At 39.9% G+C, this 18,677-nt stretch overlaps 1 protein-coding gene across 1 annotated transcript; it reads right to left on the bottom strand.

Moving 5' to 3' along the window:
- Positions 1 to 17,102: 17,102 nt before the first annotated feature.
- On the bottom strand, positions 17,103 to 18,314 carry LOC129238496 (uncharacterized). The gene is made up of 3 exons (XM_054873536.1): positions 18,032 to 18,314; positions 17,406 to 17,923; positions 17,103 to 17,318 (listed from the first exon to the last, which is right to left on the bottom strand). The coding sequence occupies exons 1-3, from the start codon at positions 18,312 to 18,314 to the stop codon at positions 17,103 to 17,105; spliced, it is 1,017 nt and encodes a 338-aa protein (XP_054729511.1).
- Positions 18,315 to 18,677: the final 363 nt, after the last annotated feature.

Genomic DNA, 18,677 nt, shown 5'->3' with positions numbered 1-18,677 from the left:
AAAATGGCACTGAATTGGAACCCTCAAGTGAGCAGAGGTCGCGGTCGATCAAAACACACTTGTTGATATAATGGGGAAGATTGATTGGATTTAGGTTGACGCACTGCCCCAGGCTGTCGAAGAAAGGAGCACCCAGTGACCTTCGTCATCTAGCTCCCAAACGCGGACATTTACAGAGAAAATACTCTACAGTCTCCTTCTCTGAAAGGTCCCCACATCTTCTGCAATGGGGGTTAAATAGTAATCCTAGCTTTTCCGCGTGTGTGTCGATCATCCAGTGACGAGGTAAACACAGCAAAGAGTTTGGAAATTGAATGGCGAGGAGTCCAAAGAACTTTCTGAGTCCTTCGTATATCGCATTGGGGTGAAAGGGTTTTCGAAATAGTACATAAAGAAATGGAGCTCCATCCCTTCTGCCCTTTCCTGAGAAATGATTTGTGCAGTTTCCCTTTAACAACTGTCAAGAGGATGCCGATGACCGCTCCTATTTCCTGGAATCCAGATCAGAGAAATTTTACCTGCGCACCCAAGAAATTTGATACCCTCCTTACAGGAGTTTAGTAGTTTCGTTCTGCAGGATCGCAAAGACTTCTGCTTGAAAAACCCTAGCAGTATTCGGCAGTTTAAAAGAGATAGACAAATTGGCTGATTTAGAGAAAACCTCTACTCCGTCTCCCGATTCCATCTTGGAGCAGTCAGTGAAGGCAGAGGTGAAAGCTGCGGTGCAGATTTCCCCTTCGATCCAATCCTGCCTATTTGGAAATACGAGGGGTGCCTTTTATATTTCGGGATTTGGCAACCCTGGTGTTGCAATCTGGCAACTGACAGCTGTATCGCAAAGTTTGACATTTTTTGGCGTTTACGTACTCAGAGCGCTTTAAAATACCAACTCTATTTGTGTTGTTTACAGTAACTTAAAAGATTCATCTCGGTCCAAAAATGGAATTAAATCGTGAACATTTTCGTGCAATTATTTTTTACAACTTTCGACGTGGATTAACTCAGCAACATTGCATGGATGAACTTAATTCATTTTTTGACGATGAAGCTCCATCAAGGACCAGTGTTTATCGATGGTATGGTGAATTCAATCGTGGTCGTAGTTCACTCCAAGACGAATTTCGTGAAGGTCGTCCAAAATCAGTTGTTGTTCCGACAACCATTGATGCTGTGCGCGAACTGATATTGCATGTGACCTATCGTGAGATTGAGACAATCTTAGGCATTAGTGGGACCAGCATACATTCAATATTGCATAAACATTTGACTGTCAAAAAAATTTGTTCGCGTTGGATCCCACAAATTTTGTCAATCGCTCAAAAAAAGGCTCGTGTCGATTGGTCGAAGGAAATGCTCAAAAAATACGATCGCGGGGCTCCGAAACACGTCTATGACATCGTGACAGGTGATGAATCATGGATTTACGCGTATAAGCCCGAAAGTAAACAGCAGTCGACTGTATGGGTGTTTCAAGATGAGCCAAATCCAACAAAAGTTGTTCGCACACGAAGCACTTCCAAGCAAATGGTCGCCTGTTTTTTCGGAAAAACTGGACATTTCGCAACCGTACCACTAGAACAACGCAGAACAGTAAATTCTGAGTGGTACACAACCATTTGTTTGCCAGTTGTCTTCCAAGAAATTAGGAAAACCAATCGCCAAAGACGGATCACTCTTCACCAGGACAATGCGAGCTCTCACACATCGGCTCAAACAACTGCATTTTTGAGCACCCAAAACATCAAATTAATGGGTCATCCGCCGTATAGTCCTGACTTGGCACCGAATGACTTCTTTTTATTCCCGTACGTAAAAAACAAACTGAGAGGTCAACGTTTTTCGACACCTGAAGAAGCGGTTGCGGCATTCAGAATGCATGTTTTGGAGGTCCCTCATTCAGAGTGGCAAAAGTGCTTCGACAATTGGTTCAAACGCATGCAAAAGTGTATAGATCTTCATGGAGAATATTTAGAAAAACAATAAAGTGATTTTCGATGATTAAAATTTGTTTTTGTTCTCTAATCCCGACATATAAAAGGCACCCCTCGTATTGCTCTAGCATGACCCTCGAACTCTAGTTAGTGGAAAGAGAGAAATACGGCGAAGTTCGGAGAAATAACCTTAACTGCTAATATGAACAAACATTTTTTATTTGATAGGCCAAAATTTAGTCAGTTCAGCAAAGGTTCTTAAGCACAGGAAAGTGTGACAGTCACCACTTTAAATAAGATCGCTTTCTGTTTTTGCATATTCTTAATGTATAATATCTTAAAAATATTGTGTGAAAATTTGAAGTGAATCCGGCAAATATTTTTCGAGTTATTCAACTATTAACAAAGGGCGCTCGGGCGCTCCAGAACGTTCGACGGCAAAACTTTAAATGCGTTTTTCTCAAAACTTTGTTTTTTGAACAGGTCATCACTGTAACTTAAAAACCGCCTAGTAGATTTCAATAAAATTTATACTGCTTTTGAAAAACATAAAAAACACGGGCCTGATCGAAGGATTCTTTTTTTTCAAAAAATCCGATTTTTGTTTTTAAATTAATTGTCCGTTTTTTTCTCGAAAATCTGAAAAATATTTGAATAAATTTGAAAAAAGCTTTGATGAGGTTTAAGATTACCTACATATTAATAAAACTAATTTCTCGTGTCCGTTTGATTTTAGATGCATCTCCAAGGACTTGTGATGATCAAAACAAGCGACTTCTGGAGAAATGGGCTCCACACAAACAGCGATAACCTTTACAATATTATTATTATTATTTTTTTTGAAATTTTGCAAAACTCAAGTCGAAACATGATGTAGTAATGCCATGTTTTTATTTTTGTAAAATAAGGCAACTGACTAGCAAAAAAAAATCATTGAAAATCATGATTTTTGCGGGCCTCTAACTACCCTTAACCCCTTAAAAGTGCAAAGTTGAAAGGATCCTGTGTGGACAGAGTGGCAACCAGTGCCAGCCCACAGAACGCGTATTACCCTAGTAATTCATTCCAAGCTCCAAGTTCAATTTACTGCAGGGTACGGACGGAAAATTTGCATTCATACCTCCCTGTGTATGTGTTGGTGCAAATGACTGCATATTTATGTATTGTTAATTAAAATTTTAATTTAAGCAAAAGCGGAAGTCAACACCGTGCGCATACATCTGAGCAGTAACTATGTAACGGAACTGTGGACGAGTAGTGTGAAACATTTCTGTTTTGTTGTTTTGTGACAGTTACTCTCTTGCATGCTACTCGCGTACACAAACGACGCCAACGTTGGGCGAAAGGGGGCAATAGCACGCGTCATAGTTTTGTAGCTGTTCACTGGGCGTGTCACAACAGATATTCATAAGTCTCGTCCACTTGTATGGGTGCAATATTATAAATGCGCATGTAAATCAGTATGGATGGCTGTGTGGGAGTTTGGTTATACACACACACATATACATATACATACACACACATATAAACGTATTTATGGCGAATGCATCTGTGTAAAATTGAATTTTTATTTATAAGCGCAATTGACAGTTTGCAACTTTTTTCAAATGCTATATGGCTCAACTCTTTGCGTGCTTCTTTTATCCTTTATAACTGTCAATTACTTACTTGCCTCGTGCTGGCTTTTTTATTTAATTTTACTGTTTTGCATGCGAGCAGTGGACGTGGAACATGGATAGCGACTTAAATGAGCAGATGTTTAAATTAGCGCTCACGCGTGCGTGTGTATGTGTGACAGGTACTCGGCCAAATAGACCTACATTTGTTCGAATATGAGGAATTACTGCCAACAGTGATTGCGAATCATTGAATGCAGTATGCAAAACTTTTGTGCAAATGTACCCTGCGGGAAAACTCACTAGTTTCAGGTTCACTAACTTTCCATTTTTCATATACTTACATTCTGTCAAAACAGTTCAGCAAATTGTTCAATGAAACGCAAAATAATTGCAAAAATTTATTTTGTTCACTTCAAAATAGGCAATTCCAACGATTAGTCCAGTCATCAAAGCACCTTTTAAGCGCATTTGAAAAGATCTTCTTCAGCTCCTTCAGCGAATTTTCCTTAATGTCCTCTATCGACTCAAAGCGGCGTCCGCGAAGTGGCAATTTAAGTTTTGCGAAAAGTAAAAAGTCACAATTTAGCCCCCATTCGGTGAATACGTTGGTTGCTCGATGATATTTGTCGAGGTTTTGGTCAAGAAAGTCTTCACAATATGAGCCCTGTGAGACAGTGCGTCATCATGGTGCATGGTCCATCAGTTTTCTTTCCACAAATTGGGCCGTTTCCTACGCACTTTCTCTCTCAAACGTCGTATAACTTCCAAATAATATTCTTTATTTACCGTAGAACCATTTGAAATGAATTCCAAGTGTACAACACCATGAAAATCAAAGAAAACGAGTAGCATGACTTTCACTTTTGACCAACTTTGACGTGGTTCTCTGGGTTTCGGCTCTTGTGGATAGCGCCATTCAGCCGCCTGTTGAGTGGTTGACTGGTTTACATGTCGAACTCATATACCTACGCCTCATCACCTGTTATGATGCGCTGATGCGCTGGATAAACGTTGGGTCCGAATTAACTTGCTCAAGCAGGTCTTCAGTCACCTTCTTCCGATGAATTTTTTGAAAGAAATTCAACTCCTTGTAACGTGTGAGCAGCCACGCGCCTTAGCGTCTCATGCCAAATTGTTGGTGTAAAATATTGCAAATTCATTCGTGAAATAGGCTAAGGTCACGATCTACCTCCCTCAAACTTAAATGATGGTTTTCCAGCACTACTTCCTTGACTTGGTCGACGTTTTCATCCGTTGAAGACTTTGATGGGCGTCCAGATCGGGGCAAATCTTCTACGATCAAAGAGAGAATCTTGTAGGAAGCAGAGATTAAATCTCTTCCAGCTGCTACTAGACTCCGAAAGTCACTCAAAAAAGATAACTCAATGATCTTTCTACTCTCAAGAAGGCGGACGAAGGTTTTACGGAGAGTCTTGAGGAAACGGGGCAGCATTTGCTGGACATTCACTTTCCGGAATGTATCAGCGGGGTTGAAGACAGTGAAGACATCGGAGACATTCGGTTCCTAATGCCTACACGTAGGGAACTCTTCCTGAGCCATAAAATCATAAAATGATCACTACATTACAGATACTTATCTTAGGGATTCGTTTCTCCATGTTGAACAATACGCTTACCAGTCAGGCAAGTCGACTGAGACTGCTACCCAAAGCCTTACGACTAAGATCGAAAAGACTTTGACTGGTAAATAAATCGCACTCTGTACATCGGTGGCCTTTTATAATGCTTCTTTTAGCTATATTGAGAAAGGAATGGTTAGAAAGGTAATACATGGACTAATCATAACAAGGGTTCTCAACATGCTGAAGAATAGGACAATAATTTTACCAAAGGATGCCTCCAAGGAGGTATTTAACACCGCTGCTTTGGCTATTGGTCATCGACGAGCTTTTACAAACTCTCGATGATCTCGGATACGAGGTTCAGGGCTTTGCTGATGATCTTATGGTTCTTATGGTTAGCGTCAAGAGAAAGGACTCTCGATAAATCCCAATAAAACATGTGTGGCACCCTTCACCTGAAGATGGAAACTAGGACCCTAGTGCAGTCCTAAGGCTCCCCAATCAATTTCATCTTGAAGAAGGCAATCTTACAGGGCATGTAAGAATTCTGGATTCAATCCTGAAATCTTCGTGCTTGACGGTGTGTGACAAGATGGAAAGAAAACTAGAATTCTCTAAGAATTTCAAGGTGGTCATCAGCGTGGAGAAGCAATTAAATGCCTTTAAAAAGGGCGCACAGATGTGGTTTACTGTGGTAGGTGGCAGTGCCGGGGCTGGAAATATCGGAACACATTTCAAGAAGGCAATTGCAATGGGGAAAAAGATTTCCATTTTTCAGGCGGAGGTCCACGCCTTCGAGTTTTGTACCGGTGAAGGTCTTTGTAGAGGCACCTGATGTCAATATCAACATTCTCTCTGACAGCCAAGCAGCTCTAAAATCGCTAGCGATCCCTATCCAATATCCCTTACAACTAAATTCCTTAAAAGAATAAATATTTATCATAGGATCTAAAATAAATAAATATGATATTAAAAAAACCTAGCCTTTTTGAATGTCTGGCCGAGCTCCTCCTCCTATTTGTGGTGTGCGTCTTGATGTTGTTCCTCTAACTACACAAAGAAATGTTCGACATGGGAAAGCTGCAATCGCAACAGACAGCCAGAAGAATCGCCACTCCACACTCACTCCTGCTCTCAGAGAGTACTATCAAAAAATCCGGCATGTACGAGCGATGGAGCAACATTTCTCGTTCTGTACGTACCGCCGCCGAAGAAGAAATCGTATTTCGGATCGGTTTCCTAAACTTTACAACTCATCCATTCATTCATCATCGGGCAGCTTTACTGCTAGTGGCCAGCTTTAGCTTCGTTCACAATTCGTTTCCATGCATCTCGGTTCTCAGTGGCAGTACTCCAGTTTCTAATACTCAGGTCCATTATAACTTGCTCAAACCTTGTTAGTCTTGGGCGTCCTAGTCGTGTAGGCGCTACGGGGTTGTATGACACGATTGATTTCGGGAAGGGGTTATCGCTCATGCACGTAATATGAAGCGAATATCACAGTCTTTGGGACTGAACTACTTTAAAACCGTAAAAAACAAACCAAAATATAAAATTCTTTGATTATTTTTCTTTTCTTTTTATAGTAAATAATTTTTTTTTCAACGTGAAATAATTTCTTTCACAACGCTTTATTAATTCATGCAGTAAAGGGTTTAAAAGTTCGCTTCAGTTCGGTTCGGCTTCGGCTGAAATTAGTTGAAGTTCAGTTCGGTTCGATTCGTCCTTAAAAATCGAAGTTCGGTCGCTTTCCTGTTGCCATGTGGGGCGTCCGGGTGGGCATTTAACTGCTATTTATATTCACAAATGACATAGACCTGAAAATCCTGATAAAACCAAAAACCCTTTTTATTGACAAATTTAATTTAATTTAATTTAATTTTATTTTATTTTATTTTATTTTATTTTATTTTAATTTAATTTATTTTATTTTATTTTATTTTATTTTATTTTATTTTATTTTATTTTATTTTATTTTATTTATTTTTTTTTTTTATTGCATCCCAAAGAAGGAGTGTTTTACAATAATTGGCGACAGCTTTGCTGCAAGCCAATAATTTATACAATAACAGGTACAAAATATTACAATTAAATATATATATAAATATTATACAAAATAGTTAACAAATTTACTAACAAGAAAAACGTTTACTGTAAAAAGTTTCGGACTATATGGCAAGAATTGAGTAAAGCTGCTTTCTGCATGTCGAAAATTAAATATTCTGGGAGTTGGAGAGTTTTCACGTTGTCTGCTAAGTTTTTATGCACTAGTCCGTGGGCTGAGATGATAATTGGTAGTATGTGCACCTTCCTTAGCTTCCACTGGCGTTTGACATCAATGCCTAAGTCAGAATATTTGGATATTTTTTCTGCATATGTTTTTTGCATGTTTCTGTTTAGAGGAACAGCAATATCAACTATATAACCAGTCGCTTGAGATTTATCAATAAGGAAAATATCTGGTCTATTGTGGTCTCTTGTGGCATTTGTTAAAATTGTTCGGTCGTAATATAGAAGGTAGTTGGAGTCTTCTTGAACAGGTTCTGGGGTGTATCTGAAGTACGGTATTTTGCTTGGATTGAAGTTGTACATCTGCGTCAGTTTTAGATGGATTATTTTCGCGATGTCATTATGTCGCTTCAGGTACATAGAGTTTGCCAGTGTGGTGCATCCCGCTAGCACGTGGTCTAATGTCTCACTTCGACTATTGCATCTTCGGCATCTGTCTGCAGCGGCATTTGGATCTCGCATTACGTATTTAATGTAATTTCTCGTTGGAATCACACCATCTTGTATGGCGAAAATGGTACCCTCCGTTTCGGCAAATATCGACCTGTTGGTAAGCCATAAGTGCGACAATTTTTGGTCGACATGTGGGCTCAGCAAGTCTTTTCGATATACGCCGTGGATAGCCATTTCAGACCATCTTTGGATTTTTTCATCTATTGTGGTTGTGTTCTTGATTTCGTATCGGTTTCGTATTCGGTTGATTCATCCGAAGTGGGGTATAATTATCATCCGCAGCACTTGCAGTCTTGTGGAGCTCGGATTGGGAACACTTATGTTGGAAATATGCTCTTATGTTCAAGATAAGTTTGTTTATTTTATTTTATTTTATTTTATTTTATTTTATTTTATTTTATTTATAAAAGAAAATCTGCGGTGCTACTGAATAACCCAGTATATTCTTGTTGCCTACTTTCGACTTACCTTTCACACATCATTTAGCCCTGTATTGTGTGGGTAGCGATCAGTTGTGATAGATAGAAGGTGTGTGTGTGGTACCTTCTGCAGATAATACGACCAGGCTGAGGGGCTGTGTTTCCCATTTCATTTGATGCCAATGTATGTATGTATGTACGTATGTAAGCCGACGGCAACAGTACTCGTACATCAACTGCCTAATTAAGAATTATGACTTTCACATCATTTTAACGAGCACACACACACATGCGCACATATGTCTTGTTTGTGTATGTGTGTCTGCTCATAATTATCAGTGCTCCTGGTGACAACATTAAGCAGTCATATTAAGTTGTTATGCAAATGTATGTGTGCAAGTGTGCGTAAATGCTTTCTGTCTCACATATGCATATGCATGTGTGTATTATTTATATATGTATGCGCATTTAAAAATGCATTAAGCGATCAAAATTAAATCATTCCGGAATGCGTGCACTAAAAACGCATATCTGCACACAAAGAGACATACTTTTTACGGCAAACTTGAAAGCTGTTGCTCTTGTTGATGCACGAGTCGGTTAACGAAATTGGTATTGATCGCAGAACTAATAAAAAATTAATAATATTAATGCATTTTTATGTATTTCTTGCAAATTTATATGCGCTCATCATTGCATAGGAAATTCACAAAAATAAATAATGTTAATGGTAATGGTTGTACGGGTTAGGCTGAGGCCTTCATACACTGCGACCAGATGGATCAACTGTGCGCCCCTAACTCTTCTTCTTCTTAATTGGCGCGATAACCGCTTACGCGATTTTGGCCGAGTTCAACAAAGCGCGCCAGTCGTTCCTTCTCGTGCTAACCGGCGCCAATTGGAAACACCAAGTGAAGCCAAGTCCTTCTCCACCTGATCTTTTCAACGCAGAGCAGGCCTTCCTCTTCCTCTGCTACCACCAGCTGGTACCGCATCGAATACTTTCAAAGCTGGAGCGTTTGTATCCATTCGAACGACATTGCCCACCCATCGTAGCCGCTGGATCTTTATTCGCTGCGCTATGTCTATGTCGTCGTAAAGCTCATACAGCTCATACAGCTCATCGTTCCATCGTCTGCGATATTCGCCGTTGCCAACGTGCAAAGGTCCAAATATCTTACGCAGAATCTTTCTCTCGAACACTCCAAGCGTCGCTTCATCGGATGTTGTCATCATCCAAGCTTCTGCGCCATACGTTAGGACGGGCATGATGAGAGTCTTGTAGAGTGTTAGTTTTGTTCGTCAATTGCCTACTTAGTCCAAAGTAGCATTTGTTGGCAAGAGAGATTCTACGTTGGATTTCAAGGCTGACATTGTTATCGGTGTTAATGCTGGTTCCTAAGTATACGAAGTCCTTTACAACCTCCAAATTATAACTGTCTACAGTGACGTGGGTGCCGATAGGCGAGTGCACCGACTGTTTGTTTGATGGCAGGAGGTACTTCGTTTTGTCCTCGTTCACCACCAGTCCCATTCGCTTTGCCTCTTTGGAGAAGGCAGAACTAACAGCGCGGTTATTAAGGCCGATGATGTCGCCCCTAATTACTTGATTATAATTATTTAGCATACCGAGGAATCGAACCAGTTCCTTAGGAGGGCGCATTTGTAAGTCTTCATCTTGTGTAGTTACGAGCTCAGGATTCTGTGTCTCCTGTGACCTAATGCCTCACAGTTGGTGCTTAAGTGTTCCATAGACTCCTCTTCATCACAGCAGAAACTGCATGATCTTGTACTAGATAACCCTATTGTGCTAAACTGTTTATTGCAGGTAAAGTGACCACCTGTAAGGGCTCCAGAGAGTAATCTGAGGCCCTTTTTATCTAGGGTTAGAATAGATTTCGCTCTGTTGGCATTGAAGTTCAAGAACTTTTTGGAGTGATTAAGGTCGCTTGTGCCATTCCAGTGTTCACTGATTTTAGTTTGGATCCATTTTTTGATTTCCTGTTTTATATGATATTATTTTTGTTAAAGCCGAAAAATGGCATTGGTTCAACAAATTGCCCTTCTGCCCGCTTTTCGGCATAAAAGTCTGCCTTCTCGTTTTCTTCGTGTCCCTCATGTCCTAGTACTCAAATCAGTGAGACCTGATTATGAGTGGCCAGTTTGTTGAGTGCATTATTAGACTCTATTAGGACTTTTGACTTGAACGTGAAGCTACTCAAGGCTTTGAAAACCGATTAGCTGTCCAAAAGTATTTTAATTTTTACTTTCTCGAACCCTTTTTTGGGTATGATTTCCATTGTTTCCATTATGACGAAGAGCTCCGCATAGAAAATCCTGGTATCTGTACTTAGTGTTAGGGATTTGTGTGCTCTAGGCCCCACTATTCCTGCTCCTACCCCCTGGAGCATTTTGGATCCATCTCTGTACCATTTTTGTGAGTCATCATTTAGCCATGTTGTTAAGCCAATAAGATCTCCTGGTTTAAGTTTTTCTTTCATATGAAAAGAAAGTGCTTGCATAGTAGTTGGAGTAGTTCTCATGGCCCCTGTTATGCTTAGGCACATCAGCCTTTGTAGTTTACACAGTTTTGATATAGCAGTAGTTTGATTTGTTTTAACCCACCATACCAAAGCCCCATATAGTACAAAAAATAAATAATAAAATAATAGGGAAAATTAATGTTATTTCCTCATGTCATCCTCCAGTTCGTCAATTCATCTTGATCTTGGTCTACCTTTTGCTTTCATCGTAATTGTTTCAGCGTCAATTATTTTTCGTTGAGTTCCCTTGGGTTCATTCTCGTGACATTGTTAGGGCTTCGATGATGCGCACAACTTTCTCTCCTTTTATTAATTGATTCAGTTCATGGTTTCATCTTATGCGCCAAACACCGTTGCCGTCTTTGACTGGTCCGAGGATTTTTCTCAAAGTTGTTCTTTCAAATATTTGAAGTTTGACTTTGTCCTTTTCACTTAATGTGCACGACTCTGACCCATAGCACAAAACAGCGTAATTTTGCGCAGTCTATTAAGCAGCTTTGATGTGTTTTGAGAGTTATGAAAGTGGGATATATCCTCTATTGGCGGCTTGTATTCTTTTGTCGAAGGTAATGCCTTTAAGTTGTCATAACTTAGTTGTAATCCCAAATATGTAAAGTTTTCACCACTTCAAATTCATATGTTCGGACTGATGATTGTGCCGAGTACTATCAATCTAATTTTACCGTTAGCCTTCTCCATGTCACACAAATTATTTGATAGAGTGGTTATGTTTTTTGCTGATTATCGCAATGTCGCCGGCATTTCCTTATAAAAGGTGGTTAAATTTCAAGGGCCGATGTTGAATGTGAACCAATCAACAATACTTTTGATAATCTGTATTACGTACTCATCATTTCATCGTTACATCGCTAAAATATTACGGTCTTATATCACAATTTGTTTTAAAAATCGGTAAAACGTTTGCCGAAACATTTCAATTGAATTGGAAAAAAAATTATGGCGATCATAGTCTATCTCGTGCCAGAGTTCATGAGCGGTTTACACGTTGCAAATCACGTTGCTCATAATCAGTAACCACCGATAACTCCATAAATTTATCAAGACTGAACCTAAATCATCATTTGAATATCTCCAAAACACCGATTTATCGTATTTTGACTGATCATTTGAGTTTACGAAAGATCTGTGCACGTTTCATTCTGCACAAGTTAACTGAGGACCAAAAATTGCTCAGAATTCAACATTCGAAAGACCTCATTAAAGAGACGAGAAGAGACGAGCACTTCCTTTACAACATCGTAACTGGTGATGAAACGTGGGGTTTCTAACATGAACCTGAAACTAAGCGTCAAAGTGTCGAATGGAAGCCCCCAGACGAGCCACCACCCAAAAGATCGCGTTTGGAGAAGTCAAAAATCAAGTCGATGCTCATTTGTTTTTACGATTCCAGGGGAATTGTCCACAAGGTCGTGCCAATGAGCCAAACCGTCAATGCAATTTTCTCTCTTGGCGTTTTGAAGCGTTTGTTCCATCGCATTCGTCGAATTAGCCCTGAATACCCCGAAGAAGAAAGCTGGCACTTATTGTGTGAGAATGCAACATCTCATCAATCCCCTCTTGTGACTGATTTTTTGACTAGAAATCGTATTTTAACCATCAATCACTCACCGTATTCGTCTGATATGGCTCTCTGTAACTTCTACCTCTTCGGAAAATTGCATTTGGCAATGAAAGGAAAACGTTTTGCATCCGCAGAGGCCATCCAAAAGGCCTAGTACCGACATCCTGAAGGACATTCCGGTCAATGACCTGAAACACTCTTTCGAAAGGCTTTTAGAACGCGCCAAACAGTGTATTAAGGTAGTAGTCTGGTAACTTACACGTTTTTTGAGGCCATGTTTGGGACATTTTTTGGAAGGGAAAATAAAATTCAATCGGTTTGATTTTCTGATATGTTATTAAAAGTATCAGAAGGTGTACAAAAAAAATTTTTTTTTTTAATGTTTTGATACTATTTTTGTACACTGCAGCAAGCGGCAAAAAAAATAGGTACAGTGGCTGGCCGGCGTGATTTCGTCACTTGTGGTCATCTGAATCAGAAAAAACAAATTGCTTATTAATCAGTGTGCTTGTCGTTCTGGCGGGTAGTAAGATCAAATGATTTTGACAAAAAATAACAAAAAGGCGGACTTCGTAAGAAAATTGCCTTTTTTTAAAGTGGAAATCGGACTAAAAAATGGAAAGTTAGGGATGAAATAAATTAAATCTACTACCCGCCAGAACTATTGATGTGTAGAAGAACATATCTAAATTTCAGCTCAATCCGTTAGATAGAAAATTTGTTTTCACGACGGCCATCCGGAAAAACGTTGTTTTGAGAAAAACGCGTTTAAAGTTTTAGCAATTGAGCCGCGCAAGTACGAGCCGCTCTCATGTATGTGCTATAATTTCGTCAATATCTCGAATTTCGGTCTAAAATTTGTACAGTATATTACCAATATATCGCACCTTCAAAATATGTAAAAAACCGAAATTCGAAATTTTCAAAATAAGTTGCCAGACTACTACCTTAAGGCCAGAGCAGACTATTTTGAATAAATAAACTCGAAGTTATCGGAATGAAGCTCCTGTCGTTTCTACTTTAGCTCAGTCTTGTTTATTTTGGATTTCACCTTGTATAGATATGTATATATATATATAATGACCCAAAAAGGCTATGGGTGTTTGGCCGAGCTCCTCCTCCTATTTATGGTGTGCGCCTTGATGATGTTCCACAAATGGAGGGACGTACAGTTTCAAGCCGACTCCGAACGGTAGATATTTTTATGAGGAGCTTTTTCATGGCAGAAATACACTCATAGGTTTGCCATTGCCTGCCGAGGGGCGACCGCTATTAGAAAAAACTTTTTCTTCATTTTGGTCTTTCACCGAGATTCGAACCTACGATCTCTCTGAATTCCGAATGGTAGTCACCCACCAACCCATTCGGCTACGACGACCGCCGTTCGTTCACAGATCGTAAAATTGTATAACGGAAATCGACGTTATGTGAAAAGTGTTCATCGCCCTCGGGCCAAATTATGGTGTTCGGCAATGAGGCGCATTTTTGGCTTAATGGCTGCATCAATAAACAAAATTGCCATATTTAGACTGAAGAGCAACCCGAAGCCGTTCAAGACCAGTCATTACATCCATTGAACATTGGTGCGGTCTATGGGCTGGAGGAATCATCGGCCCATATTTCTTCAAAGACGAGGCTGGCGCCAATGTAATAGTGAATGGTGAACGCTATCTCGGCATGGTAAATGACTTTTTGAAGGTGGAAATTAAATCGCATGATCTTCACAATATTCGGTGAGCAATATTTATCTCTCGTCCCGGACCAGTGGATTGGCCGCCAAGATCGTGTGATATCACACCTTTGGACTTTTACTTGTGGCGGTATGTGAAGTCTAAATGCTTTGAAGATAAACCAGCTTCAATGGAGGCATTGGATGCCAACACTACTAAATTTATTCACAAGATACCGACCGAAGTCCTCCAGCGAGTCATTCAAAATCGGTGTTTACGGATGGCCGAATTGCGGTTCAGTTGCGGCCAACATTTGGAAGAAATTATATTTAACCTTCATGTGCCCGGGATATAAAACTTACGTACCCGGTCGGCTTGCTACATTTGTAGTAACTACGTAATTGCATGCAAAAAAAAGACTTGTATGGTGTTTTTTTTTACTTGTACGTGTGTAATAACCTTTTTATTTAAAAATATTGAATTCAGGTGATATTTTAAAACAAGAAATGTTTTAATTTTTAGGAGTTTAACAGCATTTTCCCAAAATATATGTTTCGGTATGTGCATTACACACTGCTTTTTTGCACCAACTACAGATTTTTCGTGTGTTGTTACGACTTCCTATTTCACAGTATTCACAAGGTACAGGATATTTTGGTTGTTTATCGTTGGAAATATCAGGTAAAATAGATTAATCAACATTAGATGTAGCAGAAAGGGATCGATCCAGTGCCATTTCGATAGCTTTACGTGTTTGATGGAATCCCAGCACCCGGGGAACTTGAGAGCGCTGTTCAATTGCTGGCATAAGAAGCTGCTTACACAAGCTTTGCAAGAACTTTCATCGCGCGTCTGTGCGACGGTTATATGGGATGTTTTCCGAGTAAATGATGAATGATGCAAGTGCACTTATGTCCAGCATGTTATAAAACATGGCCAAGGGCCAACGCAATGTTTTGCGTTTCGTTGAATATGCAGAAAGCATTTTATCCATTGCGTCGACGCCTCCTTTGTTTGCATTGTAATCAAGGATGTATTGCGGCTTGTTTTTCTTTTCAGCTACAATTGAATTTGTCAAAGGTGTGCTGGCAAGTATTATAACTGATCTGCCTCTTTTTGGAACATAAGATACCAAAGAAAACTTTCCATCGAGAAACCCGAAAATGGAAGATTCTTCAGCACGATTGCGGTCAGCCTTTATTTCATATGGTACAAACGTTTTATTTTGACGAACAGTACCAAGAATAGCAAGACCTTTGGACATTAAATACTTGCCTAAGTTTAGCGATGTAAAAAAATTGTCGCAAATAATAGTCCTTCTGGTGTTCTCCCAATGGCATACTAACCTTTGCACAACACCTTCACCTACGTTATTTGCTCGACCAGCATTTGAGTTTTTTCCAGTATATATTTCACTTTTGAGCGGATATAACGACTTAGCATCGCATGCAAACCAAACCTTTATCCCTTTATACTTGGCAGGCTTAGAGGGTATATACTGAGTAAACCTAGTTCGACCGCGATAAGCAAGTAATTGTTCATCCACAGTAATTTCTCCAGATGGTTGGTAATATTTGCGCAGATTTGCGTTCATTTGTGTCCACAATTCAGATATTGGAGCGGCCTTATCGGCTTCTAGCCAAACTGCTCTTGTACGCTCGCTGTCAAATCTAATGAATCGAACAGTTTCTTTGAAGCGTGACTTAGGCATTGCTGCTCGATAAAAGCAAATGCATTCTTGGCTCCATAGCACATCCACATCTTCGTCATTTGATTTATTTACACCTGCTAGTAACACAAGACCTATAAATGCTCTTAGTTCAATTAAGGTTAATTTCTCCCAGATTCTTTTATCTCCAGTGCAGTTTTTCTCGTTCCAAGTCTCATAGGCTTTTCGTGCTTTTTCATTCGTATCTACTAAAATTTGTTGAAGCATTGATGGAGTGAATATCAACTCAAAGACGTCTGACTCAATTAGACCCTAGGTAGCCCGAGTTGGACCCACAACAGTGCTCCGAAATACATTATGGCTACTTATGCCAACAGCTTGGCTAGGAAAGTTCTTAAGCCATGCAGTATGATCTTTAGCGATCAACGCATCATGTCGTTGGATAATGGGCGGTTCGCCTGAATCAAAATCATCCTCGAAATCTGCTTCGAATATTGCACCCTCTTCTTGCTCATCATTGCGAATGTCGTCCTCTTCGTGTTGCGACAAGCTGAAGTCAACTATAAAATACTATTTTGCATACATTTTATATGGTTACTACAAATGTAGAAAGCCGGCCGCAAGATGATGTTTTTTTCAAGTAGGGTCTAGAGGTCAGGCAAATAATAGTTCAAGTGTTATTATACTCTTAATTGACTTTGATTTGATAATCAGGAAGCTACTAAAAAATTCGGGCATTGTTGTTTCGGAAATTTTTTTTTTATCTCACTTTTTTTCACAATTTACTACAAATGTAGTAAGCCGGGCACATGAAGGTTAAAAAATTTTGTAAATGTCATGAATGTTTCTACAAAATAGTAAAGATTGCCCAATTAATTTGAATTTTCGTTGTTTTATTTCAATTTAAAATGTGATACCTATAAAATGGTCACCCTTTAGCTTGAATATATTTCACTGAATATAGCGCTAGGAATACAAACTGCTATTTTCCGGGAAATTTTAATAAGAATGTCTAAACTAAAAGCAGTAGTATTCAACCGCGTACACTTTTAGTTGCTCGATAATTATCAGGCCGGCTGTGAGAACAAGTAATTTAGATATGAGTTGCTGCCAATTGAAAAAGGCGCGCTTGTAAGCCAACGAATAAAAACAATACTGATAACAATTCTTCACTTTTACATGCATTATGTAAATTTTTAATTTGTATGTACATATGTGTGTGTGTGTGCGTGCGTGGATATTACAATCTTACTTCAGTTAGGCTATATTCTATACGCCTCTCCAAGCATCAAAGTGTTCTATGCCAGGCAGCTGATAACTCTTCATTTTTAATCAACAATTTTTCTAACCGAGCATCGCCTCCGCAATTGCGCCGGAAAAACATTTCGCCTGCGAACGATGCACACAGGTACGACGCTCGTAATGCCACATATACTGGAATGGGCATTGGAAGATCATCAAATAGCCATTGGAGCAGAAATAGTAGTAGCCACAATTGCGCGGATGTGGCATATAATCATAGACGCCGCGATTGCAAATCAGACGCACCGGACGATGTAGCTAAAAACCAAAAACGAGAAAATCCAATTTATTTATTTGCAAAATTGCGTGTCACGTGAAGGCGCACGAAAAGGCACAACAACTCACCGGACAGTAGACGTTGTCCTGGTGATCGCAACGTGACGTCGCCTCATTAAAATAGGTGTGGCGCGGGCATATCATCGGTATGGCAATGCCATTATAGCAGGTAAAGTAGGTTGCGCAAGACCTGGCGTTGGCCAAGTAGATAACGTTTTGTAAGCCGTAGCTGATTGGGCACTGCGGCGACTGGTCAGCCTCGTTTGTGTTGGCGCCAGTGTTGCCCATATCAATGGCATTTTGCGCTAAGCCTATTACCGGCGCACTATCGACAATGCCACCCGCAAGCCATGCCGATTGCATTTGTTGCTGTTTTGCCTGTTGCTGCTGCTGAATGCTCGAAGGGCCCACAATGGCATTCCAGTTGATGTTGCTATTCATATTTTTATTATTAATATTGTTGTTGTTGCTATTGGAATTGGTAGTGGTGTTAAAGAAATTGCCCATGTTAACGCCGTTCACACGTCCGCCATCCCATAGGCTCGCACTGGCTGGACTGCCTTGACTGTTTTCACTCCCTTGATTCCCTTGACTGCTCTGAGTGCTTTGGCTGCCTTTACTCCCTTGGTTGCTCCCTTGACTGTTTTGACTCCCTTGATTCCCTTGGTTGCTTTGACTGCCTTGACTGCTTTGACTTCCTTCCATATTCGCCTGCTCACCAATCTTGCACACAACCGCTGTACGTTCAGCGCATTTACCCTCAGTCACATTGAAAAAGTTATCATCAAGACACTCACCTTCGAACGAATTATTGCCATCGCAGTAGATGTACTTGGCACAATTGTCCTGACTACCAACGAATTTCTGACTCTTTTCGGCGCCAATGCATTCCCGATAGAATATGCCACGTGCCGTTACGACAAAGCAGGCGGCGAAGACAGCCAAAACTGCATTAAAGTGGCAATTATGGAAAAACATTGCGTATTTACTATAGGTTGATGTTGTTATTGTTTTTTTTTTCATAGAATTTTTGTTTATCAAAATTTGTTAAAATAGCTCTCTGTTGTTCATAGATGTCGAAATTTGCGTGTGTACTTTGCGAAGGCCGAAAAATCAATAAATTTTGCTTATGCAGCAATTTCGGTAGGCATCAGCGGCATCAAAAGCCAGGTCGGTATGCCCCTGAAGTCATGTGATGATGCTTAGAAAATAATTAGCGACATAATTCAAAACAATCACTTCATTTGCTGCTATTCCTGCTATTTAAACGTTTTTGTTGTGCGTTGGGGCTTGGAGCAGCCTGGTAAAGATAAGAGTGTGATTAGTTTCTTACAACACCTA

The sequence above is a fragment of the Anastrepha obliqua genome, chromosome 1 (genome assembly GCF_027943255.1).
Source record: "Anastrepha obliqua isolate idAnaObli1 chromosome 1, idAnaObli1_1.0, whole genome shotgun sequence".
In the NCBI taxonomy this organism is placed as follows: domain Eukaryota; kingdom Metazoa; phylum Arthropoda; class Insecta; order Diptera; family Tephritidae; genus Anastrepha; species Anastrepha obliqua.
Note: the sequence above shows the minus strand (reverse complement) of the source record. Positions and strands in the feature narration are given on the sequence as shown.